The 27,023-nt window shown below is 37.9% G+C and overlaps 1 protein-coding gene across 2 annotated transcripts; it reads left to right on the top strand.

Moving 5' to 3' along the window:
• The first annotated feature begins 579 nt into the window (after nt 1–579).
• On the top strand, nt 580–25,508 carry PCF11 (PCF11 cleavage and polyadenylation factor subunit). 2 transcript variants are annotated; one of them, XM_024987550.2, is made up of 16 exons: nt 580–1,054; nt 4,745–4,870; nt 6,636–6,824; nt 7,202–7,396; nt 8,470–9,584; nt 9,989–10,169; nt 10,276–10,366; nt 11,284–12,848; nt 14,702–14,801; nt 19,308–19,427; nt 19,930–20,035; nt 21,296–21,479; nt 21,972–22,127; nt 22,500–22,592; nt 23,188–23,223; nt 24,386–25,508. In XM_024987550.2, the coding sequence occupies exons 1-16, from the start codon at nt 863–865 to the stop codon at nt 24,599–24,601; spliced, it is 4,665 nt and encodes a 1,554-aa protein (XP_024843318.1). In that variant the 5' UTR covers nt 580–862; the 3' UTR covers nt 24,602–25,508. The 2 variants fall into 2 exon arrangements, with proteins under 2 accessions (XP_024843318.1, XP_024843317.1); XM_024987549.2 differs by having other exon boundaries at nt 10,276–10,759.
• The last annotated feature ends 1,515 nt before the right edge of the window (nt 25,509–27,023 follow it).

Genomic DNA, 27,023 nt, shown 5'->3' with positions numbered 1-27,023 from the left:
CGGCTCTGGGAGGGGACGGTCGGCCGCGACAGCGGGGCCCGCCCAGGCTCTCGGGAGCACCTGAGTCGCAGGACGCGCCAGGGGTAGGCGGGGCGCGCCAAGCGCCCCTTCTGGGTTCAGCCCTGGCTTTCCGCTGCGGCCGCCTGGCTGCCGGAAGGGCTGGTGATTGACAGAGCGCCTCAGCGGCCGGAGCGATGCGGAGGGAGGGTCGAAGAGCCGGCCGCTGAGAGCTAGCCTTAAATCGGTTGGGTTGGGCCTCGGGAATAGCCTCCCCCGGGCCCACTGGCCTCCCTGAATGGGTTGTTATGGCAACAAATGACCGAACAGTCCCTTACGAATCGGCCAATGAGAGAGGCCGTCTTTTCCACCCCACTTCTGAGAAATAGGTGTTGCGAAAGCCCGGGTAGGATCCCGAGAAGAAGGTGGTGCCAGGACGTTCAGCGGAAGGGCCGGTGGCGGGGCTTATGACGTTGCAGGGCAAGCCAATCGCGTCTTGTGTTATCAACGGCCCCGCCCCCTTACCGCACATTTCCCCTCCCCTAGCTCATTTCGCACGACGCAGCGGTTGGGAACACAGACATTTTCGGAGCTGGAGCCGCCACTGCCGCCGCCATTTTGTGTCTGTGGAGAAAGAAGATTCTGTGGCGGCTGGAAGTGGACGGAGATCACCCGTGAGACGGCGGCGTTTCATACCCGAGGTTCCCCCTGTGTCGTCCCCCAACCCCCCTCCGCGGTCAGCATGTGGTGAAGCCGGAGCCGCGAGAGACCCGGGGAGAGGAAGAGAGGAGTCGGAAGGGAGGCGGGGTATCCAGAGCGGCTTCAGCTTCAGCTGCGGCGGACCTCGGAGGGGGGCCGCGGCGCAATGTCAGAGCAGACGCCGGCCGAGGCCGGTACTGCGGGGGCCCGGGAGGACGCCTGTCGGGATTATCAGTCATCACTCGAAGACCTGACCTTCAATAGCAAACCGCACATCAATATGCTGACCATTCTAGCCGAGGAGAACCTGCCCTTCGCCAAGGAGATCGTCTCTCTCATCGAGGCCCAAACCGCCAAGGTTTTTATACACCCCGCAGCCTCCTATTCTTCTAATACTCCCTGATTTTAGTGTCAGCCTCATCCCAGGTCTCGCTTCCATCCGAAGGGGGACGGTGTTCCTCCTCTCCAACCCTCCCCCCCCCCAACTCAGGCTCTCGGTCTTTGGCCCAGGCTTCGAGCATGGGCCTCTCTCGGGGGGAGGGAGTGGGGAGGATCAAGGGTGGAGTCCCGCTTCCGCTCCCCAGCTCCCTATTTAGGCCACTGCCTCGTGTATCCCGACACACGCGCTCCTTTGGGGAGGGGGAGACTGGAAGGCAGTTCGTGGTGTGGGGAAGTAAGAGTTAAAGCCCTTTGAAGTGTTCCCCCCCCCCCCCCCCCGCGTTGGGAAGGTGGGGAATGATTCTTTCCCCGTTCCCGCCCCCCTCTCCCCGAGCCCTTTTGGGTAATGGTGCTCTGTGGGTTGGAAGGAGGTGAAGGGGGACCTGGGAGCGAGCTATTGGGGGGTGGGAATAGGGCCTTGGCCCCGAGTGGAGCAGCCGCCTGTTAGGAGCCCAACATGGCGCCTGGAAAGCACATGATGCGAAAGGGAAGAGAGGAGAATCCATTCTCTGCCAGCCGGGCAGCTGCTCACACCCGTCATCCCCATTTTGGGGTGGGGGCGGCTAGATAGAACTTGTGCACATTCTCCTGTCGGAAGGTCTCATTTGTCCCCAAATCCGGGAAAATTGGGGTCGAGGGTGGGGTTGGAGAGGGTGGGGAGGAGATCTTATCCAACCTGTAGGTGGAGAACTGGCCCACTGGGTAACAAGTACTTGTAGTTCTTCTTGTTTTTTGAAAAGTTCAGTCCCTCCTCTTCCTTTCCTGCTTTCCCCCCTCCCTGCCTTCCCTGAGAGTGAAGACGTTCTTTGCTTCACCCCTGACAGTAGTGGTCCTCTGCCACCCTAATTTCCCTGTAGTTCTCCTCTTCTGTGGATTCATGTGGGAGCGAGGTGTCATTTAAGTCAACTTACTGTTAAACTTAGTTATCGTAATGAGTTTTAAAAGCTTCCCAGTAATACGTTTTAAGTTATTTTTGAAGCTTGTACTTACGGTTTAGTTTTTTTTCTAGTTAGTGATTGAAATGATCAGGATCAGCCTCCTTTTAGCAGAGTGAACCCCTTTTAAAAGGCCACTTTAACAACAACCACCAATATATTGTTTAGAGGCGGTTTCTGTCTAGTGTAAAACTGAGTGGTCTGACTTTAATAAATGGTTTTGAAATGTGTGACTGGTATTATAAAATTTGTGAATAAAACATATGAAATATGTATTTGTCTTTTTTATTTACCTTTGTAAGGTGTAGAATTTGTTTCCAAGACTTATTTTTATCTACGTGGTTGTGTGTTTTAAACAAAAGTCTTTAAGTGACTTGGGTTCATTCTCATAGGTTCTGTCCACTCTTTTGGGTAAATGTGCTCACAAGATACACGGTTTCAGGCGGTCCTTTCATACTTTAAAGAGGACAAAAATAAGGGTGTTTTTTTTTTTAAGCCCCAACAAGTTTGTCATGCTCAGTCTGACAGCTAAAATATGAGTCCTTACTCACCTTTTCCTGTGAATGTCTGTGAAACAGCTTTTGTTCTTTTTTGAAAGTATGAGATTTTAAAAGGAAGCATTCCTCATATTCAACATCCTTTTTATTGATACCACAAACATGTTGGACATGAAAACTTAAGTTTTTGCCTTGTTGAAGGCTTAACATGAAATGCCTTTTCTAAAAAAACAAAAGTGCACTTGCGTTTTTTAAGAAAATATCATTGGTTTTTAAAATCCTACCTGTATTTTTGGTGTTACTAATATTCCACAGAGCCTAATATTTAGCAGCTTAGGTTGTCACTCAACCGTTTCCTTGCTGGTTTTTAAAAGGATCCAGAAGACCTTCGAGAAATGAAAGCTAAATGCTGAATATAGTGACCACATTAAAATTTGTATTTGTGTATGGCTACACAGAGTGGTGAAAATAGATGGACTATTTGCTGATGAAAGACAGCTGAATCTTTTTTTTGGCACACATTTCCTGGTTATTTTTGTAAAGCCAGATGGAGGGAAAGATGTAACAGTCACTTTGGGGAAATATCTTAATGAGGGATGGGGGCAAGGGTGAGGGGAGGGATTTTCTGTTATTTGGTAGCAAACTGGCTTGGTTTTGTGTTTCTGGAGGTGAATGTTTGTGTCCTTATCCTCTAGTGTCTCAGCATTACTAAACTTAAGGATTCACACTTCTTTGACTCCTCCCATGAGGCAGTAGTAGCGAAAAAATATTACATACAAGGATTCATTTACTTGTACAATAAAAAGTTAGCCTACTGAACAGATTCTGGTTTTAAAGAGCCTGTTTCTTCATAAGTACAACAATGACTAAAATGGTATAAAACATGACATGGTAAGATAAAGACACAGCAGTAAAGCAGTTGACATGTTGGTAATAGTTTACCCACATGCAATGGCCTTGTGAAACCCTTGTATTAGTACTGTAAAAAACTTCTTTCATACAAAGTTATTCAAAGGTTTCCTTAGTCAACTTTGGTTGTTATCAGAAGCAGGAGCACTTCCACACACTTGTATGGGCAATTGGTTTTGTGAAATAATGGTGGCATTGTGTACTGCAGAACTGTGAGCTTACCCTAGCTTACCCTAGCTTCAGGTAGCTGTGGGTAAGTGTTCAGGGTTAATTCCTATACACATGGGAAGGGTAAAATGGGGTTAATTTTGTTTTTAAATCGTGGGTGCTCCTGTGGAGTGGGAGTTAACACTTGGTTTATGTGGTGTGTTTTAATGCTCCTCAACAAGTCTGTGAACCTGCTGATGCTTTCTGGAAACTTGCTGTGCCTTCTAAAAGCCAGTGATGGGTAGGCTTTACAGTTGAGCGGGGACAACGTTTCTTTGCTTTGGAAAGGGCCACCTGTATCGGCATCATCATACAGGCCCTGCACAAATTTAGAACCTTGGTTTGTGCTGGTCAGAGGAAAACTATTTCGACGGAGAATCCATGCGGTGAAGAAAATCTTCAGGACAAATCCTGGTTTCCAGAGTCAAGTTCAACCTGACTTACATGACTCAGCGGCTGCTCCATCCAGTTTTTCTTGTATCAGTAACAACTTGCACTTTTATGCATGTTAATGTGCAAGTTAAAAAAAAATTTTTTTTTGTCATTAACTTCATATGTGAAGTGTACTTAATTGCTTTTGTTCATTGGATTATAGAGAAATAATCCTAATGATTTTACAGGTAACAAGGGTTCATAGACTTTAACATATAAAAGACTAGGGCTAGAGGTCTGAAAACTGTTTCATTGAGTCTGGGTACATCAAAGTTAATGTGGGTCACAAAGCTTACACTTGGATTGCAGAAAATATCCACCCCCTTTTTTGGTCACTTTTAAACACATTTTTTTTTTACTATACAAACTTGAAATTCCATTGATTGTTAAATGAGTGTACTAGGGACTTTTTTCTTTCCGATTAATTCTGAAATTTGTATGCTCAACTAAAGACCGTTGTAAGAGGTGAGAACTTGAACACTTAAATTTCCTAAAGGTTAATATTGATTCAAAAGTATTTAATACCAACAAAATAGAGGTCTGTATTGTAGCCTAAAAATTCATTTTTAAAAGTAATTCTTTGGTTGCAATTCATTATACTAAACTTCTCAGTTTCTTTTTATTACTCAGGCTCCCTCCTCAGAGAAGCTTCCTGTTATGTACCTTATGGATTCTATCGTGAAAAATGTTGGAAGAGAGTATCTCACTGCCTTTACTAAAAATCTAGTTGCAACATTTATTTGTGTGTTTGAAAAGGTATATATACATTTAGAAACATTTGAATTTTTTTAAAAAATGTTCCTGATTAAATAAATTCTTGTCTTTGTGTTGGGTTTTCTTGGGTGGTTAAATGTTTATTCTTTTTGGGCTAAAGTTAGTGTTATACCTAAAGTGGGTGCTAGGTTTTTTAACATTATCCATTCAAAAACAGATGAGTTTGCTTTTAGAATTTTTTTATGTGTGTGTGTTTATTAGATGATCTGTTTCATTACTAGCATGTAGGCAAAAAGATCTGAAGCTGTCAAGAGTACTTCAAATGTCATTGTTTAGGTTTCCGGTGTTAGGATGTTAACTATTTCTTAAAAAGCATAATGCTAGTGTGTGTCAACCTGTGATTCCTGAAACTTGACTTTTTTTTTTCCTTCTGGAATTGTTACTCTTGTTACTTTGTTCAAGTATATTTTATGAGATACCTGAATGGTGGATCAGTGAAATGCTTTAGGTTATTTTGGAAGTACACCCACACCCACCCCCCTCCTGTGCACCACCAATTCTGGATCTTCTTAGTGTTTAGAAGAAAGGATTGTTAGTTTCTCTTACCTAGAAATTGTAAACTTCTATAACAGTGTATCTGATAGTTTGGTTAATCTAGTTATTATGTTGAGGAAGACAAAGGATTCGCTGAAGTAATTCTTTTTCCTGTCAGGCTTCATCTTTCACACTGAGCAAAAGGACATTTGTAAGATACTTGGGTTTAAATACTGTTTCTCACCAAAAAATGGGTGGTTTTTACATTTTAGTAGATATCTTGAGAAATCTTATAGTTGTCAGGTTTGGGGAATTGGGATTATTTAGAACTCCTGGTTATCAGATTTTACTTGTTTGTTAGAAAATGTGTAGTTGCTACTTGAGTAACTTTTCCCTTTAAGTTCCTAGAGAAAATAAATTTTAAGTATATGCAGAAGAAATTTGGAAAGCCATATTTCAAATTGTATTAATAGAACTTGTTAATAGTACTGTAGACCTTTACTAAATACTGCTTGCCTGGGACTTTAGTCTAAGGAGAAACCAACTTTGCATTGTAGAAATAGGGATGCTAAACCAGTTTCTTGGTTTCAGTTTCGGGATGTTCAAATTCATTTGGGTGTTTGGTAGAATACTTGTACTGACTCTTAACTAGGCCTTAACACTGAAGATGATGAAAATGACTTTGTAGTAAATATCTGAAGATTCAAATATAGTTAAAAATTAATTCAGTTTTCCCAAGTGCTAGATTTCTCTGATGGTAATTTAAAAAGTATTATTGTGCTCATCACAAGCATGAGCAGTTGTTATATAAAACTAAAGCATGAGCAGATATGTTATATAAAGCTTACCAGTGAGTAAAATTTTGTGAATTTAAATTATTCAGGTGTCTACCACACTACAAATAGCTTATTCATAGGTACTAACCATATTGTATTGCATGAAATCAGTTAAATAGTTTTGTCTTACTTTGTACTAAATGTAAATAACTTAAAATTTAAGTCATCAGATAAACTATTTTCTACTTTTATATTTTTGTCTAGAGTAAAAGTTACATTAGGAATACTATGTTAAGTCTTTTTTGACAAAAAGTTTTTTTAATTAACTTTGTATGTGCAAATACAACTTTATTAAATTATTACTGTTATATATAATTATGAATGAGAAGTATGTGTGCTATATGTGAAGTAGAACTGAGATTGATGTAGCATTATACTTGATATATAAAATATCCTATAGTAACTTAACAAGCCATAGAATTGTTCTGTTGTTCTAGGTGGATGAAAATACTAGAAAAAGTTTATTTAAATTACGTTCCACATGGGATGAAATATTTCCTTTGAAGAAACTTTATGCCCTGGATGTCAGAGTCAATTCGTTAGATCCTGCTTGGCCTATTAAACCTCTGCCCCCCAATGTGAATACATCTAGCATCCATGTGAATCCTAAGTTTTTAAATAAATCGGTAAGTTTTAACATAAATGATACATAACTAATATTTTCAACTGTCAAGTTTTGACTTCTCTAAAATTTCTTGCCAGAAAAAATTATCAAAATATGCTGTGCTGAATCAGTTTAATTAAAAAGTGCCCCCCCCCCCCCCCCCCCCCCGCCTCAGGTTCACAGTGCCTTTAAGATAAGTATTGTCCTTGTTCAGTGCATAATATATTTATTTTGGTTTTTAAATTCCTGAAAATTTTCTATGCTTTTAAACATGATTAGCCATTTAAAATTATGGATAGTGTTTATTAAAAGAGAAACTGATAACTTTTAGTTCCCCCTTAGCTACTTCCTTTTTAGCTGTGATTTTTTTTTTTGTTAACAAATTATTTTTTCTTGTAGCCTGAAGAGTCTTCAACACCTGGCACAGTGGTCAGTTCCCCTAGCATCTCCACTCCTCCTATTGTCCCGGATATACAAAAGAATCTTACTCAAGAGCAACTAATAAGGCAGCAATTACTGGCAAAACAAAAGCAGCTGTTAGAACTTCAGCAGAAAAAGCTGGAGCTTGAGCTTGAGCAAGCTAAGGCACAACTGGTAAGTAAAGGAGATTTGGTATTCTGAGTGTTTTTAAATTTGCCTTCTGATGGAGGTGGAATTATTTAGTATTAACATGTTATGTTTGTTAACAGTGTATTTGTTTTGCCTTTATTTTGCAATTAAGGTATATTTATTAGGCCAGATTTTTATATCCTTATTATAAAACTCAGGAATCCCTCTTAGCTGGTAAAGAATCTGCCAGCAATGCAGGAGACCTGGGTTCCATCTCTGGGTGGGGAAGATCCCCTGGAGAGAAGGGAATGGCGACCCACTCCAGTATTCTGGCCTGGAGAATTCCATGAACAGAGGAGCCTGGCAGGCTACAGTCCATGGGGCTGCAAAGAGTTGGACACGACTGAGCAACTTTCACTTTATTGTAAAACTCACCTGAATATACACTGCACTATTTTTTTCAAAAACTTTTTTATTAGCTTGCTGTCTTATGAGATAGCATCTTAGTTTTGTTAAAAATGTGAATTTAATATCACTCCCCAGATGGTGTATTGTGGCAAGTGTTTTTGCCTAGTCTTTATTGTGAACTTAGGTTTCATGAGCAGAAATCTTTAGCAAGTTCCTTAGAAGGCTACCAAAAAAAAAAAAAAGCCATCACAAAATTAAGGAAGCCAGGAAGATTGTGTATTTCTGTTCATGAATAACCTTGTATTATTTTACTTAGTGCTTGGCCTTATTTGAGAGTGAGGGAGTACAGCACTGCAAAATTTTAAAAGTTCATTATCAGTGCCACTGTGAGAGGAACTGAATTTTATGACTTGAAATTTAGCTGGAATGACTTTGATGCCTGTGCAACTAGAGTGTAGTGATTTATTTAGTAGTTTCTCAATATCAGTCTGGCCCAGAATTCTGAATAATTAGAAGATTTTTTTTCCCCATTCTACCTAAAAGTTATAAAACCTCAAAGTAGAGAACCAGGAAGAAATAACAGGCCACATAAATAAATATAATCTTTCTCCTTTTATTTTTATTTCCACTTAAAATACCAAAAGGATGCACTGAAAATTATGTTGGAATGTTTTCACAGCTCTAACATGAACATTTATTTTGTATTTCAGGCAGTTTCCCTTAGTGTTCAGCAGGAGACATCCAGCTTAGGTCCTGGATCTGCACCATCCAAATTACATGTTTCACAGATTCCCCCTATGGCAGTTAAAGCTCCCCATCAGGTTCCTGTGCAGCCTGAGAAAAGTCGTCCAGGTCCATCCTTACAAATTCCAGATACGAAAGGAACTAACCGGGATCCCCGTCTTAATAGGATGAGTCAACATTCTTCTCATGGAAAAGATCAAAGTCACAGGAAAGAATTCCTAATGAACACACTGAACCAATCTGATATTAAGACCAGTAAAACTGTACCCTCTGAAAAACTAAATTCATCCAAGCAAGAAAAAAGTAAATCAGGTGAAAAAATAACCAAGAAAGAACTTGACCAATTGGATTCTAAATCCAAATCTAAATCTAAATCACCGTCACCTTTGAAAAATAAATTATCCCACACAAAAGACTTGAAAAATCAAGAAGCTGAAAGTACAAGGGTGTCTGATATGAGCAAGAGAGATCCAAGATTAAAAAAACATCTTCAGGATAAGACTGATAGCAAAGATGATGATACAAAGGACAAGAGAAAAACTGCAGAAAAAAAGGATAAAGATGAGCACATGAAATCATCTGAACACAGACTGGTGGGAAGTAGAAATAAAATCATAAATGGCATTGTACAAAAACAGGATACAATAACGGAAGAATCAGAAAAACCGGGGACAAAACCAGGGAGATCGAGTACTAGAAAGCGATCAAGATCACGATCACCCAAGTCTCGGTCACCAATTATACATTCTCCCAAGAGAAGAGACAGGCGGTCACCCAAACGAAGGCAAAGGAGTATGTCTCCAACCTCAACCCCCAAAGCTGGGAAGATTCGCCAGTCAGGAGTTAAACAGTCACACATGGAGGAGTTTACACCTTCCAGGGAAGAAAGAAGTGCAAAGAGAAGTACTAAACAGGATGTTCGAGATCCAAGGCGGATAAAAAAGACTGAAGAGGAACGACCCCAAGAGACTGCTGGTCAACATTCTACCAAGTCAAGCACTGAACCAAAGGAGAATGTAGAAAATTGGCCAAGTTCCAAGTCTACCAAAAGGTGGAAATCCGGTTGGGAAGAAAATAAAAGGTAGGATGTTAACATTTTTAATCAAGTAGAATAATGTGTATCTTTAAAAACATAGTGTTACTTTAAAAACTGGATAATGTTTACTGGGTGGTATAATTAGTACTCCCCCCTCCCCCCTTTTAATTCTTAAAACCTTGTCAAGTTAAGTACCATTATTATTGCTTACCTTAACAGATAAACTGAAGTTTAGGAAGGTTAACTAATCTACCTAAGGTGGCACATCCAGGATACACAAGAATCAGTATTTATATCTGATTTTCCTGACTTCAGATCTTGTGTTCTTAATCATTTAATTCACTTTTATGATGTGTTCATTTTAACCAGATCCTATTAAGGATCTTTGAATATGGTCCTGAGTATTTAAGTATTTTTTATAAAGTAACATATTCTTTTTATGGTTTCAGTTTACAACAGGGTGATGAACATAGTAAAGCTCCTCATCTAAGGCATAGGGAGAGCTGGTCAAGCACTAAAGGAATCTTGTCACCTCGAGCCCCAAAGCCGCAGCATCGATTAAGTGTAGATGCCAATCTTCAGATTCCTAAAGAGTTAACTGTTGCAAGCAAAAGAGAATTACTTCAAAAGGTAGCTACCACACTCCCATGTAGTCATGATTCTCCTTTTGTCTGTAACTTTTATAAGTACTTTTTATATTTAAAATATTTGATTTCCTCTTATCATCCCTATGCAGACGAGTGAACGTTTAGCATCTGGTGAAATTACACAGGATGAGTTCCTTGTTGTTGTGCATCAAATACGACAGCTATTTCAGTATCAAGAAGGTAAACATAGATGCAGTGTACGGGATAGTCCTACAGAAGAAAATAAAGGTGGATTAAAAAAGAAACCTCTCTTATCTGATGCTGAATTAACCTACTATGAACATAAAGCAAAACTGAAAAGGACACAGGTTCAGCATTCATTTCCAAGACTTGATCTCTTAGATCCTGATATTTTTGACTACCCTTTGACTGATGCCTTGTTGTCTGGAATAGAATGTGAGCCATCCAAAAGTAAACATGCAAGTAGGAATAGTGGAGCACAGTTTGACAGAAAAGAACAATTTAGTGAAAGAGCAAGACGTCTTTCTCCTATATCTGGGAGTCGTACTTATGCTGAGAATCTTTCACCCCATGAGGGCCGGAGAAGACATGACGAGCAAGTCTCTTCTAAAGGTAGAAAAAGTTAAATCAGATTATACCTATTGAATCACACAGCAGTGAAGGGAAAATGAACAAGCTAAGTGGGGATGGATTTTTGTGACTGTTCAGACTACTGCTTTGTTGTTTGTTTTGTTGCGGTTTTTTCCCTCAAAGGGGAGGGAGCTAATACTAAAAGGGTCGACTGTGTGTTAGGTACTTACCTAGTAATCTGATGCATTCCTCACGGTGACCCAATGCAGTATGTATTATCCCCATTTTACAGATAGGAAACAAGACCAGAGAGGTTAAATAACTTGCTCTCAAAGTCAAATAATTAGTAAATTGTCTGAGTGGGGATTTTTTTTACCCCGGTGTGTTTAGTTCTAGAGGGCATTCTCTTACCCGCTGCTTGTTGCTGTCTTTTCCCTCCCCTCTGATAGTGAGATAGTTATGGGTGTTGTTGAATAAACATTTACAAGAATATAGGAAGAAGATTTTAAGATAATTTGATATACATTATCAGATTCAGGAAAATAATTTTTTTTTCCTTTTAAAAGGTGTACGAGAAGAGCAGAGATCACCATTCAATGATCGTTTTCCACTTAAACGACCTAGATATGAAGATTCAGATAAACCATTTGTAGATAGCCCTGCATCAAGATTCGCCGGCCTTGATACAAATCAGCGACTTACGGCTTTAGCTGAAGATAGACCGTTATACGATGGACCTAGCAGGCCATCAGTAGCGAGAGATGGCCCAGCCAAGATGATTTTTGAAGGACCTAATAAATTAAGCCCTAGAATTGATGGACCTCCTGCACCAGGTTCTCTTCGGTTTGATGGGTCACCAGGACAGATGGGGGGAGGTGGCCCTTTGAGATTTGAAGGACCACAAGGCCAGTTAGGAGGTGGATGTCCTTTGAGATTTGAAGGTCCTCCAGGACCAGTCGGGACACCTCTGCGATTTGAGGGGCCGATTGGTCAAGCAGGAGGAGGTGGCTTCCGATTTGAAGGTTCCCCTGGTCTGAGGTTTGAGGGATCTGCAGGTGGTTTGCGATTTGAAGGACCAGGGGGCCAGCCTGTGGGCGGTCTCAGGTTTGAAGGACATCGGGGTCAACCTGTGGGTGGTCTGAGGTTTGAGGGACCTCATGGTCAGCCTGTGGGTGGACTTCGATTTGAGAATCCTCGAGGTCAGCCAGTAGGTGGACTTAGATTTGAGGGAGGTCATGGTCCATCAGGGGCTGCAATGAGGTTTGATGGACCTCATGGTCAGCCATCAGGTGGGATCAGATTTGAGGGCCCATTGTTACAGCAGGGAGTTGGAATGAGGTTTGAGGGCCCCCATGGTCAGTCAGTAGCTGGTATGAGGTTTGAAGGACAACATAATCAGCTTGGTGGGAACCTTAGGTTTGAGGGTCCACATGGTCAACCAGGGGTTGGGATCAGGTTTGAAGGACCTTTAGTCCAACAAGGAGGTGGAATGAGGTTTGAGGGTCCTTCGGTCCCAGGAGGTGGCCTGAGAATCGAAGGACCTCTGGGTCAAGGCGGTCCGAGGTTTGAAGGTTGTCATCCTTTAAGGTTTGAAGGGCAGCCAGGTCAGTCATCACTCCTGCCAAGATTTGATGGATTACACGGTCAGCCAGGTCCTAGATTTGAAAGAACTGGTCAGCCAGGCCCACAGAGGTTTGATGGACCTCCTGGACAGCAGGTTCAACCAAGATTTGATGGTGTGCCTCAGAGATTTGAAGGACCACAACACCAGCAAGCATCAAGGTTTGATATTCCTCTTGGTCTTCAAGGCACACGATTTGACAATCATCCTTCACAGAGGCTTGAATCAGTATCTTTCAATCAGACTGGCCCATATAATGATCCACCTGGCAATGCTTTTAATGCCCCATCCCAAGGACTACAGTTCCAAAGACACGAACAAATGTTTGACTCACCTCAAGGACCAAATTTCAATGGACCACATGGCCCTGGAAACCAGAGTTTTTCCAATCCCCTTAACAGAGCTTCTGGACACTATTTTGATGAGAAGAATCTTCAGAGTTCTCAATTTGGAAACTTTGGCAATTTACCTGCTCCAATAACAGTAGGAAATATTCAGGCATCTCAACAGGTAAGTCTGTTATTCTAAAGTTAATATGAACCATTTTTAATGTGTCTAGTGTTTGAGAAAGGTTTTTAGGATATAGTTTATGGGTTAAAGGGCTTTTAAAGATTTAATTTTTTTTTAGTAAATTTTTGTTTTTGGAGGAAGTTTTTAGTGTACTTCAAAACCCCAACTGCTAGGAAAATGGGATGACAGTCTTTAGGAACTGAAATTTGTGATTTAAATCCAAAATTGATCTTAGTTCTTTCAGGATCTAGAGAACCCTCCCAGTCTCCCTCCCCTTACCCCACAAAATCTTGTTTTTTTTTTTAAAAAGACTTGTTTTTTTAGAGTCGTTTTAGGCTTACAGCAAAATTGAGCTATGAAGTATAGGAATTTCCCGTATACCCCTTGCCCTTACATATGCATAGCCTCCCTGTTACGGCTTTTCATTTTATGGGTTGATTTTTATTTTTTTGGCTTCAAAGGTATGATTAAAGTATGATACAGTTGTGTGTGTTTCATAGACCTCTGCTATATTATACAACTGTTAAGCCTTCATAAGCTTTTAAGTAACCATAAAGCTGATTTTATGGACTGTTCTTTGAGAACTTCCTTAGCCTGAGTTAAATAAACAAGAAAATCAGATTGTCCATGTTTTTATGGTCTGTAGTTTTTTCTTCCTCTCTTTTTACTTTTCACCACCTTTCTGTCATTCCAGTCAAATAGAGTTGTTTGATGTTAACTTGTTCTGCATATATTTTAAAATGCACATTGAAATAATGTTAAAGCATATGCTTATAATTTGTGATTAATACGGTTGATGTTAATGACTATTATTGTTTGCCTGTTCAAATTCTCCAGGGCTAGAATTACTGTTTTGCAGGTACTGACACTTTCTTACTAGGATGAATTTATTTATACTAGTAACATCGCATGGAAGAAAGTCTAAAACAAGAAAGCTTTTAAAGCATGTTATAAGCATCATTGTTAGAAAGCAGCCTTCTGTCCATATCCAGTGGCTTGAGAAAACAATTGGCCTCCTTAGATTTACGCTATTACCTGTTCTTAAATGATACTGTAATCAATAAGATACTCTAGAATGGGACTTGACTTAGTCTTGTTCCTACATTATACAGAATTGATGGGGGTTTCATACATAAGAAAAAATACATACCACTAAAGGTTCAGAGGAATCCTGAACAAGGCTTATAAATGAACATTTGTTTATATAGTAGCAGTATGCAGATGTCCTACCTCACTCTTGAGTACAATACAATATTTGTATGCATATACAGCTCTTGTTTCATGGCTGTTTTAGTTTTTAACAGTCCCCTAAAATTTTTACAGACTACTTTGTAACTCAAAGTTTGATGGCTAACAAAGTGATCATAATGCAGTTCAGATTGCTAATTAAAGCAGGCTCCTGAAATCTGTAAGGAAGTCAGGTCAGGAGTTCTGGCCTCAGCTCTGATATTTACGGCCATTATGATTCTGTATAGGTCACATATCTGCATGTCAGCTTTTCTGTTTGTAAAATAAGAGAATGCACTGGCAAGGTAAAGTGATTTGTGTAAGGTCACACAGTTCGCTAGTTGCTGGCTACGTTAAGTTTGCAGGGTATCTTAAACTTCAAAGAACTTTCACATCCATTCTCAGTTTCTTATAATTCTATGAAAAATCTAAGGGAAGGTATTACTGCTTTTTATAGAAGGCCTTAGAAGTGAATGAACTAGTCAGGTCATACTTTCACATCTTCATTATCATAAAAAGCTGGCCTTATGATATCTGTGACTATTTTAATGTATTGGTAATTTGAATGTTAAGATTTTAGTTAAAATAGAGAAAAAACATTCTTAAAACCAAGATTTTTCTTAAAGGTTCTGACTGGTGTTTCTCAGCCAGTAGCATTTGGCCAAGGACAGCAATTTTTGCCAGTTCATCCACAAAATCCTGGAGCATTTGTTCAGAATCCTTCAGGTATGTTAACTTTCTGAGCTTTGTGTTTCTCAAAAGATATTTATTGTTTGATTGAATAGCTACCTTGTCAGTTTTAGAAGATGACAATTTTGAGAGGGATGTGCAATTTAGAGAAATTTAATTTGACTGGAATGTTTTGCTTCCTTTCTTTGCTTGTTTGCATTGTTGACGTGTTTTCACATTAATCCCCTTTACAACTATAGATGGTTAGCCAGGATTGATAGACCACAAAAAAGAGGGAAGGAGTTTTGTTAGGTGGCAGCTAGAGGTTGGGATAGGAATGTGACAGTTGTGTTGAGATAAAATGAAATCAGTGACAAATCTCAGAAGTCTTAGTTATTTGATACTTTGAATTTTTGTTTTGTGTGTATGTGATGATCCAGTAAACATTAAGTGAATACTGGGGACATCACGTTATAAGTTGATTCATTTATATGTCTTTATGGATGCTCAAGTAATAACTGTACACAACATGCTGAAAGAGAAGTAGAAGAACACTTTTGTGATTTCCTAGATGTCCCTGATAAGCATCTATGGGATGAAGCATAACAGTGTTATGAATACAATAACAATAGTAGATACTGAGGCTTTAAAAATAAGTTTTAGGAAATTCCCTGGTGGTCCGGTGGTTAGGACTGTGCACTTGCACTGCTGAAGGCCTTGGGTTCAATTCCTTGTAAGGAAACTAAGATCCTGCAAGCCACATGATGCAGGCAAAAAAAAAAAAGAAAAAAGAAAAAGTTTTAGTTTTAATAGGTGAAAATGGAAATATGTAAATAAGAATTGCCGTGAAGTCAATGTACTGAGAGCTAACTTAACCAAATTGTAGTGGTACTTGCTTTATTTCTGAATCATTAAAACAGCCATTTTCAGAAACATGGTCTAGTGTGCCTCTGTTAGGGGTACAAATTTAGAGTTTTCGAAAAGTTCTGAAGTAATGAGTAAAGTCCTAGCCAAGCTCTAGTTTATGGATTAATTATTCAACTGTATCATCACAAGAAACTAAATTAATTTGAAAACATTTTGCTTTTAATTGCTAGACTGACAGGATTAGTATTTTCTTATTTTCACATAATGAAAAGGGAAGGAAAATATTAGGATTCTAGAGTCAAAAGAGCAGGGATAGAACCTCTCTACTCTGCTGCTATACATGTATGTAGGCAGTAGTTCATATAAGTTCATATAAGCAAATAGCCTTTCTGGGCTTCATTCAGATTTTTCCTCTGTAGATAGGATATGATAAACGTCAGGATTTGCCTGGGAATCTTATTTTTTTCAGAGAATCAAATGAGATAGCATATGCAAAAGTACTTTGTGACTTGTAAAGTGCTATATTAGTGCATTTTCCTCGAGAACTCAGTTTTTCTTGTTGAGTGGAGGGTTTGTTGTATTGGAGTTGGTAGCATGAGATAGTGTGCAACGACTGTAAATTTTGCTCTTTTTTGTAGGAGATAATATACAGAACCTGTCAGTGTTCTTTTGCTTTAACAGCCTTAGGGTGCTGATGTATACAGGGCATGGCAATGTCACAGAGGAAATCACATCTTATGTCCTGGGTTGGAGGTTATTGAATATGTTAGATATGCCTGCCTTCTTCATTTTACTTAAAGAGATATGAAAAGTATTCCGTGTTTGGCTTCTCTCAAGGTTTTTTTCTCAAGATTTAAAACCTTTTTTTCCTTGTAGTAAACATACTCATGTTCATTTAGTCATTCAAACAAATATTGATCATTTGCTGTATGCTAGGCATTGTGCTGGGAGAAGGCAATGGCACTCCACTCTACTCTTGCCTGGAAAATCCCATGGACGGAGGAGCCTGGTGGGCTGCAGTCCATGGGGTCGCTAAGAGTTGGACCTGACTGAGCGACTTCACTTTGACTTATCACTTTCATGCATTGGAGAAGGCAATGGCAACCCACTCCAGTGTTCTTGCCTGGAGAATCCCAGGGACGGGGGAGCCTGGCAGGCTGCTGTCTATGGGGTCGCACAGAGTCGGACACGACTGAATCGAGTTAGCAGCAGCGGGCGTTGTGCTAGGATAACTTTAATAAGGTTTATCCTTCTAAGAGCTTTATAGTGTAGCAGGATCTATAGATTGTTTTTTTATTTAAATAGTTGTTCAGTTACATCTATCGGTTGATAAACTAGACACCATCATTGGGTACCCAAGTTTGAAATTCCAGGTCTGTTCTGAGAATCACCTCTTATTCCTGTTTCTAAATGCACAGAAAAGTAAATCTGAGACTGTCAAAGCTTCTTTTTGTTTTCTGTGTTTTTTTAAAAAATTATATTTTAGAGGTGTACAATAGAGTGATTCATAATTTTAAAAAGTTTTGCTCCATTTATAGTTATTGTAAAATATTTACTATATTCCCTGCATTGTACAAATATATTGTTGAGTTTAGTTTATACCTGATAGTTTGCACTTCCTAACCCTTTACTCTCTATATTTATATCGCCCTTTCCTTCTTCCCTCTCCCAACTGGTCACCACTAATTTGTTCTCTTGTGTTCTCTTCTTTTTTTGTTATATTCACTAGTTGTATTTTTTAGATTCCACATGTAAGTGATACAGTATTTGTCTTTCACTGACTTATTTCATTTGGACTGTTTTTCTTTAAACAAATATTATATATACTGCCAAATACCTCAGTGCCTTTATAAATATTAATTCATTTAATCCTTATAACAACCTCCGGTAGGAACAGTTATCATTACCCTTTTGTAAATAAAGTAAACTGAGGCACAGATAAGCAACTTAGCATGTAACACAACCAGAAAGTGGAATTTCTAGTTAGAATCCCAGGAGTCTGATTCCTGGCTCTTTTTCCTACAGTTCATGTTCTTGATCACTAAACTTGGCTGCTGGCAGACATGTGATCAGCTAGTTAGGATTCCTAGACATATAAATAACTAATTCTAATGAAATGTAAATGTTAAACTAGTGTGTGAAATGGCTGATGTAATTGACTTGTTCGTGTAGTCAGACGTTTCAACAGACATTAATTAGCCTACTGTACACACGGCACTGTGCTACATGTTAAGAGTGTGTGCATGGTAAGTTGTTTCAGTCGTGTCCAATTTTGTGCGACCCTATGGATTATAGCCTGCCACGCTCCTCTGTCCATGGGATTTCCCAGGCAAAAATACTGGAGCGGGTTGCCATTTCCTTCTCCAGGGGATCTTCCTGGGATCGAACCCATATTTCTTAGATCTCCTGCGTTGGCAGTCAGGGTGTTTACCACTAGCACCACCAGGTAAAGAGTACGCAGTGGTTAGGGGCAGAGATTATGTATTGTATTGTGGTGGTGGTGGTTCAGTTGCTAAGTCGTGTCCAACTCTGTGACTCGTGGACTGCAACATGCCAGGCTTCGTCCTTCACGGTCTCCCCGAGTTTGCTCACATTTATTGTGTTGTGGATGCAAATTGAATTTCTCCCATTAAGAGGAATTTTTAGTGGTTCAGAACTGTTGTGTAAAGGTGTGGTAAATAAGATGGATAGTAATGGTACACAAACATATTAAAATACTGTCTTTCATAATTGAGTTAAAGAATTATAATTTTTAAATTAGAACTTAGCCAAATATGGAATTGGATTGATTGCTTGCCAGGGGGCTTAAGGAGAATATTATTCTTGTTTCATTTATTCAAATTATTGGAGCTTCAGTAATTTACCTCTTCAGCAGTAGTTTGAGCTGCTTTCCCAGGGCAGTGATTAAGTACAGGTCAGAGGGGTAGGTATATTCTGAGCCCTATGGCTCATCTCCCTGCATTAGTTCTCCTGGGTAGTTATGGGGAGGCGGGGGAGTTGGGGAGCTGAGCAGGAGTACTTCTGTTTAGGCTCTGGTTATTTTTTTTTCCTCTTGGAAATCTCTGCTAAGAGATGGTAGCCTACTTCATCTGTATAAGACTACCTTTCCCAATATAGTTAGGTGAAGAACAGAGAATTGAAAGGGTGAAAAGTTGGATCTAGAGGTGTGGTGCTACATTGCATAGAAGGAAGCATTAAGCTTTCTGTACTCGGTCTTTCTTTGGCATGGATTAATTGGGCAACAGTGGGTAATACTGGTTTAATACACGAAAGTGAAAGTGTTAGTCGGTCAGTTGTGCCTGACTCTTTGCAGCCCCATGGACTGTAGCCTGCCAGGCTCCTGTCCTTGGGATTCTCTAGGCAAGAATACTGGAGTGGGTTGCCATGCCATCCTCCAGGGGATCTTCCTGACTTAGGAATTGAACCTGGTCTCCTGCACTGTAGGCAGGTTCTGTCTGAGCCACCAGGGAATGTCCTTTTAAATATCTGTGGTTCCAGTATTTGTCCTAAATAGATTTTTAAGAGGTGATGATTTGCTGACGTAAATTGCAAAGTACATTTTTAGGAGTTTTGATAATTACACTGATCTTAAGATTTTTTCAAAGTTAATATTGACAGGATATCTTAAAAAAAACTTTAAAAATGTTTAGTATAGTTTGCCTCTGTTCTACTTTTAAGAGTGTTATTTTTTTAAAGGAGCCCTGCCTAAGGCTTATCCTGATAATCATCTCAGTCAGGTGGATGTAAATGAATTATTTTCAAAACTGCTAAAAACAGGAATTCTCAAATTGTCCCAGCCTGATTCAGCTACAACACGTAAGTATGGATCTGTAATTCATCTACACAAAGCTTAAGTTATAAAGACATATGATATAAAATGATATGTTCTGTGATAGAGTTCTTACAATAATTGAATTCTTAGGTATACTTTGTTTTTTGAAAATTAAATATAACTGGTTTATAATGAAACTTAAAAATTTTCTAACATGGAACTGTTACCTTTATAGTGGACACCGTTATCAGTTAACAAATATTCCTGCAAATACCATGTGCAGACTTTTTTCTAGTTGTTCTATATTATTTTAGCCTATAAAAATAGACTATTAATGAGTTTCATAAAGATTGACTTTTAACAGATCAAACATAATATCACTTATCAAAATAAATAATTGTATTAGGTTCCTTGGCCAGTAAACCTAAGATCAGAAGCCCTGAGTAGACAGGATGGGGTTCTCCATATGCTTTTAACACCCTAGTGTTCCCCTATAAAGAATACATGGAAACCGGTATTTAGAAATTTGTTTTTTTTCAATTGAAGAAGTAAATGAAGTTGCTGCTCAGCCCCCTGCTGAGGAGGAGGAAGATCAAAATGAAGATCAAGATGTTCCAGATCTTACCAATTTTACAATTGAAGAATTAAAACAGTATGTAATTTAGTTTTCTGATTTTTCTCAGGTAAAAGGGACGGTGACTTTGTAACAGTGGTTATTGTCATTAGTGCCATTCATCTTACCCCTCTTACTGTTTTATAGCAAGTATAAGGAGATTGAGTATTAGGTATTAGTAAGTCACTCATGTCTTCCTTTACCTTTATTTTCTCCTAATCATAACTTTTTTTCTTTACTGCTATTCATGCTTTTGAAGTTAAGAAAATGAGATTTTTATAGGCTGATATTTAAAAAATTAAAACTTTTCATTTTACAGAAATAAAATCAAGAAAATAAAGTTACCTACAGTTCCCGCTTTACTGATAACCAGTGTTAACATTTGGTGCATATATTTTCATTTTTTTATTGCCTATATTACTTACATAAAATCATTTACAGTTGCTTTATTAGATTAAGAGCAACTTCTTAAAAAAAAAATAGAACTTCTGATTTAGTACATTTCTTGATTTATCCCATTTAGACAATTTCTTGACTTCCTGAAAGTGAAGACTTAGTTGGGTCTTCTGCTGTCCTACCAGCTCTCCTCTATATAGTTATTAAACCATTTCTCATTAAATTTTTATTCAGTAGTAATATTATGCCTCTAAATATTTTGTTTTCTGTTATATAGAATACTAGTGTACTATGCTTTGCTTTATTCTATTATTTTAAAAACGTTTTTGGAGTTTTTAATGGCCTGTTTGTTCACTTACTTGTTCTGCATTCCTATTTCTTTCCAAATAGGGAGCCCAGAATTTTAAAAAAAAACTGATTATTGCTGACCTCAGTTTCTCTTTCCTTATTCTTTAGACCAGGGTGGGACAGTTGAGTTGCTCAAAACTGTGAAGTTCTAGAAAGGTGAACCTGAATTGTTCTGCCATATCCACCTTGATACTGACATTAATCGAAGAATAGGCCAAGTATTGCCTTATTAGTGGGCCAATGATCATTCCATTATTTGCTAGAGGGAAGTAAGTAACTGAGCCAGGTCTGTTGATAAGAGGGTAGACTCCATGTTCCAAAATTTAACCAACAGTAAGGTAAAGACAGTCAGTGATACAATACTAGAGAATATTATTGATCTTTGGATAGTAAGTCTCAACCAGCTCTTGGCTGAAACGGTTATTTTGTCACATAATAATGGCTTCACCATTATTAAAATGTGGAAAATTGAAGTACTTATAACTGCCTTTTTTTTTAAAGGCCATTAAACCATGTTATCAAAACGAAAAATTATTTCTGTATTTTTCAAAATAGACGTTATGATAGTGTTATAAATCGACTGTACACTGGTATTCAGTGTTATTCCTGTGGAATGAGGTTTACAACATCACAGACAGATGTATACGCAGATCACTTGGACTGGCATTATCGACAAAATAGAACTGAAAAAGATGTAAGCAGAAAAGTCACTCACAGGCGTTGGTACTACAGTTTAACAGTAAGTAATTCATGTGCCTCTGAACTTCTAGCCTTTAAATTATATCATTCTAAAAGTAAATTAAGTAATTGATGAGTACTAGTGAATTTTTTGAATAAAATTTGACCCCTAGAATATAAAATCTTTTTAATTAAAAAAAAATTTTTTTGAAGAGTATGTATTTGCTTGTATTAGAGTACAACACAGGTTTGTTCCAGCTCTAAAATTTCAAGGTTCCATGACTGATTTTTTTTTTTTTGGTAAATTGTAAATGAAATTTATTTTACTTGCATAAGTAGTTGTAACTGTAGAGGTAGTGGAATGTTGATACTAAGATCGTAATTGTTCATTAGTTGCTTTATGTTGTCTATTAGTTATGGGGCTCATAGAGATGACAAAATTTTAAATAACCAATATTAAAGTATATTGTAGAAGAATGAACTTTTTATATTGAGATGGCATTATAAGTAAGAATTTAGAATCAAATGAAAATACTCTTTAACTGTTTTTAAGGACTGGATAGAATTTGAGGAAATAGCTGATCTCGAAGAACGTGCAAAGAGCCAGTTTTTTGAAAAGGTACACGAAGAAGTTGTACTCAAAACTCAGGAGGCTGCTAAAGAAAAGGAGTTCCAAAGTGTACCGGCTGGACCAGCAGGAGCAGTCGAGGTAAAAGGGAAACATTAAATTTTCTATCTCTGGTCATGCCTTTCATTTCCTTTAAGTAAATAACCATAAACATATAACTTTATTTACATCCCTCTTTTAATGAATTTAAGATTTCTTGTGAGCTTTACTCTTCTGTGTTTTTCTTGAGTTTGGTTTTGTATTTTATACAAAAGTGAGAGCAGTGAAATGTTAACTATTTTTGCATGGAAGAACGCAAAATTCTTAGGTCTTATTTTGTATTATATATTTGAACGTTGTTTAAATTTGCAGAAAACTCATTTTCTCCACGTAACAAAATGTTTGCTTATTTTTACTTAATGGGATTAAATGTGTTGTTACATAAACTTCATTTTTATATGATTCTATTTTTAGAGTTGTGAAATCTGTCAAGAGCAATTTGAACAGTACTGGGATGAAGAGGAGGAGGAATGGCATTTAAAAAATGCTATTAGAGTAGATGGAAAGGTAATTTTCAGCTCTTTATGACGTACTTTATAAGGAAGTGTTAAGATTTAAAAATTTTTAATTTTGTAGGGATAGTTCTACTTTGAAAGAAAATTGTTTTTGTTTTATGGTTTTTAATAAAAGCAGTATTTTTTAAGTATTAGACTTTAGGGAGTCACAGTATTTGAGATGGAAGGCATTTTACCAATCATCTGGTCTTGTACTCATTTTATAAAAGAGGTTGCCTAACTAGTTAATGATAAGTCCAGCACTAGGTCTTCTGAGTCTAGCTAGTCTTCTGCTTAATCCCACAATTTTGATCTGAAATTATACTTCATCATCAAAACTCATATATTAACTAGTTTACTATATACCATGTTAACTAAATATACAAAGGAAGCTTTAAGAAAAATCAGAATGAAAATTTTGTTTTTATCTGTTTTTCTGACCAAATGATTTTCTTTGCCTTTCCAAAGATAGTTTACCTTCTGGTTTAAATTTAAAAAGAAAATTTTGTCAGAATAGTCCATTAGAAATGAGAATGCATGCATATGAATACTTAATTCGTGAATACTTAATTCTTTTTGTTAATAATAACTTTTTGTTTTTGCTTCAGATTTATCATCCATCATGTTATGAAGATTATCAAAATGTAAGTTCTTTTTGGTTACTCTTTGTTCTCATTTACATTGACAAATTTTATTTTTTGCATCTCAACATTGTTAATCTTGATATGTTGAGCTGTTAGAGTTGATGGAGCATTTAGGTTGTTCACTAAATATTGGTGGTAGATTGATATGGTCTGTTGAGATTGTGTGTCATTTTCCTTGCATTCTTTTCATTTGAATCTTGATCTTACTACAGCATTAGGCCTAGAGAAATGTGAGGAAGACTGAAAATGAGAAGGTTCATGATGGTAATATTGAACAAGTTATAGGTCACATTTACTTCTTTTATACACCCTACTCAGCCACGTAATATAGGAATAATTTTTAAATTATCATATATGAATTATGAAAAGACATCAGTATATTGACTTTAGAAGTTCAAATTTTCATATTTGTAGAGTGACCATTTTTTTTAAAAAACTAAACAGTGAAACATATTAATTCTCAGTGAATATGTTTCACAGGTTCAAGGGGCAGTTTGGAAGATATACTTAGGTCACCAAAAGATTAGACTTCACAGGATGTTTTGATGGTTTGGGAGGATTTTTTAAAAATCCTCAGAGTATTTGAAACTAGCAGTCACAAATCCCAGGATATATGTAGGGGGTTATGCTGCTGCTGCTAAGTCGCTTCCAGTCATGTCCGACTCTGTGCGACCCCATGGACGGCAGCCCACCAGGCTCCCCCATCCCTGGGATTCTCCAGGCAAGAACACTGGAGTGGGTTGCCATTTCCTTTTCCAGTGCATGGAAGTGAAAAGTGAAAGTGAAGTCGCTCAGTTGTCTCCAATTCTTAGCAACCCCATGGACTGCAGCCCACCAGGCTCCTCTGTCCATGGGATTTTCCAGGCAAAAGTACTGGAGTGGGGTGCCGTTGGGGGTTAAAATATAGAAACATGTCTAGTCATTTAATCAACTTCTTTTGGCCTCATGACTGCTTTTCTTACCTTATCTCATTACTTGAGTAGATATCAAACACTCAGTATACATTCTAATTGGCTGCCTTTATGGCATGTTTTGCAGGACAGCAGGGTTTTCAAATTGCATTTGGTATATATATGTTTCTTTGCCCATAAAAGGGTCTTATAAAACTAAATGTCATTTAATGTGATATTTATCGGTACTTAAAGGGTTTTTCATTTTGTAGACATCTTCATTTGATTGTACACCATCTCCCAGCAAGACACCAGTTGAAAATCCCTTGAACATTATGTTGAACATTGTCAAAAACGAATTGCAGGAACCCTGTGAAAGTCCCAAAGTTAAGGAAGAACGAACTGATACTCCACCAGCTTGCACAGAGGAAAGCATAGCAACAGCCACTGAAATTAAAACAGAAAATGATACAGTTGAGTCAGTTTAAATAAAATGAGAAAGGTATGTTTTTCTTTTAAAAAAAAAAAAAAGCTGCTGTTGAAATCTAGAAGGTGAAGAAATTTTTATGTATATATAGACATATCTATATAAATTGTCTAGCTGGGGCAGGGCCTTCAGCTATCATTTGGTTAATAAATACATTTTAGTATTTGCATTTCCTACTGCCTGCACAGTTTCAGGTGCTTGTCGTGTGAAAGTTCTGTAGATGTGTGCAAATTTAACAAAATGAAATTGTATGTGTAAAAATGTACGATTTTCACTTGTGAAACTGTAAATTATAAATAAAAAATATTTTTGCTATCCATGGAGTGTAATATTTATGCACACCATCAAATAAAGACAGTGTTTCTGTACTTTTTATTGGGCGAAAATGGAATTAAACAGCAACCTCAACATAAGATTTTTTTCTAGCAGCTTCCCATGATTAAAGCAAAGTCTGAATTACTTTAATCCTTCAAAAGGGGGTTGTGATGAGAGCACCGCAGGACTTTTCTCAAAATGAAAAGGCAGATTTGAAAAAAAACTTTTAAACGAAATAGGACGTATTTGCATATCTATCTATCTATGTATGTATCTCCAGCTAGAGAGAACCATCCAGATGTCCATTTTTGAAAAGTACCTAATGAAGCAACTTTTATTCTTGGACACTGATGCCCTCAAAAGATTAACAAATATATTTAAGTACTAAAGGTGATTTTTTTTTTAAATGACATTTTTCAGGTTTGTCAATTTAATGCAGATGAACATATTTCTATTTTAAGTTACAGGGGAATCTGTAAGAATGTTAATTTGAAACATGGTTAACCTTTTTTCCTTTGTTGGTTTTGACTGAATTAGATGGATGCCATGACATGTTAATATTCATACATGTAATAAATAGAATGATGAAGAAACTCCAGTTTGTATCTCTTTATTTCTTGAGTGCCTTCAGAAAGTGATTTCCTTTTCCTTTGTCTTTCATCACTCTGTTCTTTAAAACATGAAGAAGGCACTTGCTATGAGCTGGGCACTCTGAGATGCAAGATTAATCTTTCCTGCCATCTACTGGAGGAGATAGGCTATTATAAAACAACAAAAGTCTGTGTTTAGCACTTATTATATGGTAGGCACTTACATGGTAGGTATATTACATATACTCTGATGGTTACAAATAATTCTAAATGGTAGATGGTATTCTCACTTTACAGATGAAATTAAATCATTTATGAAGTTGTAGAGTGAACCTGGCTTTGTTTCACTTCATTTCATACTATTTCTGCAAATTACAAAAATCCCCTAAGACAACAAGGCATACCAAACTCTCTGAAGGTTGGTTAAGGAAGACTTTGTATGTTGAGGTGGTAGAATCTGAGGGCAAACTAGAGTCCACACTGGGTAGCAGGCAAGGGTATCTATGAAGAATGAGCAGCAGATGTGAAGGCTTGTATTACACTGATGACCACAGGAGCCACTAGAAATTTTAAGCAGAGGCGATAGCCTATCTGCATCCAAGGTTGGTCTTCGTTTTTAAAGAAAGTGAATAAAAATTGAAAGATTTGTAGTAAATGCAGTGGGGAGGTCCAGTGAGAAAACTGGTCTCCACTAGATTTGAGACAAACATTTATGATTTGCGAGAGATAAAACATTCATATGTTGTATGAACAATGTCATGGAAGAAATGCTGCAGTCTGAATCTAAAAATGTAGGCCAAGACTTCATGTGCCTTTTTGGGGGAAGACCATCCATAGCTTTTATCAAATGCTTATAAGTATGTCACAGTCAAGGAAGGGGACATTCAAACCTACATATGTATCGAGAATATTCAGGGAACATTAAAGACTCACTGGTGGGAAGGTGAGAAATAACCACAACTGAAGAAGCAAAAACCAGCAACTGGGAAACTGTTTTCCAGATAGGTAGTCCAAAAGGTCAAATACAGAAAAAGTGAGAGGTATCCCTTACTGACTGAACAACAGTTGAGTATGGGTGAGAGGTGACAAGCTATTCTATGAAATTTAACTGGAGAGATTTGATTGTAGTTATATAAACATGTTAGCACTTAGTTTACTAACGGAACTCACTGGAGAGACAGACTGAAGACGGAAATGATGGAGAGACCAGTCTCAGCTGGAAAGAGATGTGGCAGAATAGCACAAGAGGACTTAGTCTGAGGAAGGACAATATTTCTCTTACATATTCACAGGTATCTGCAGGTGAAGTTGAAAATTCAGTTCCTAGTTTTTGATGTAGATGTCAGGCAGTGACTTAGAAGGATGGCCCTTCAACTTGGCTATGCATTAGAATCATGGTGAATGCTAAGAAGAGACTGCTTACCTCCAGTCTTACTTAGTAGATTCTCAGAGACACCTCTAATACGTAAAAAGCTCCAGTTACACCAAAACCAACGTTCTATGTCGATTACATCCCCA

Source organism: Bos taurus, chromosome 29 (assembly GCF_002263795.3).
Source record: "Bos taurus isolate L1 Dominette 01449 registration number 42190680 breed Hereford chromosome 29, ARS-UCD2.0, whole genome shotgun sequence".
NCBI classification, from domain to species: domain Eukaryota; kingdom Metazoa; phylum Chordata; class Mammalia; order Artiodactyla; family Bovidae; genus Bos; species Bos taurus.
Note: the sequence above shows the minus strand (reverse complement) of the source record. Positions and strands in the feature narration are given on the sequence as shown.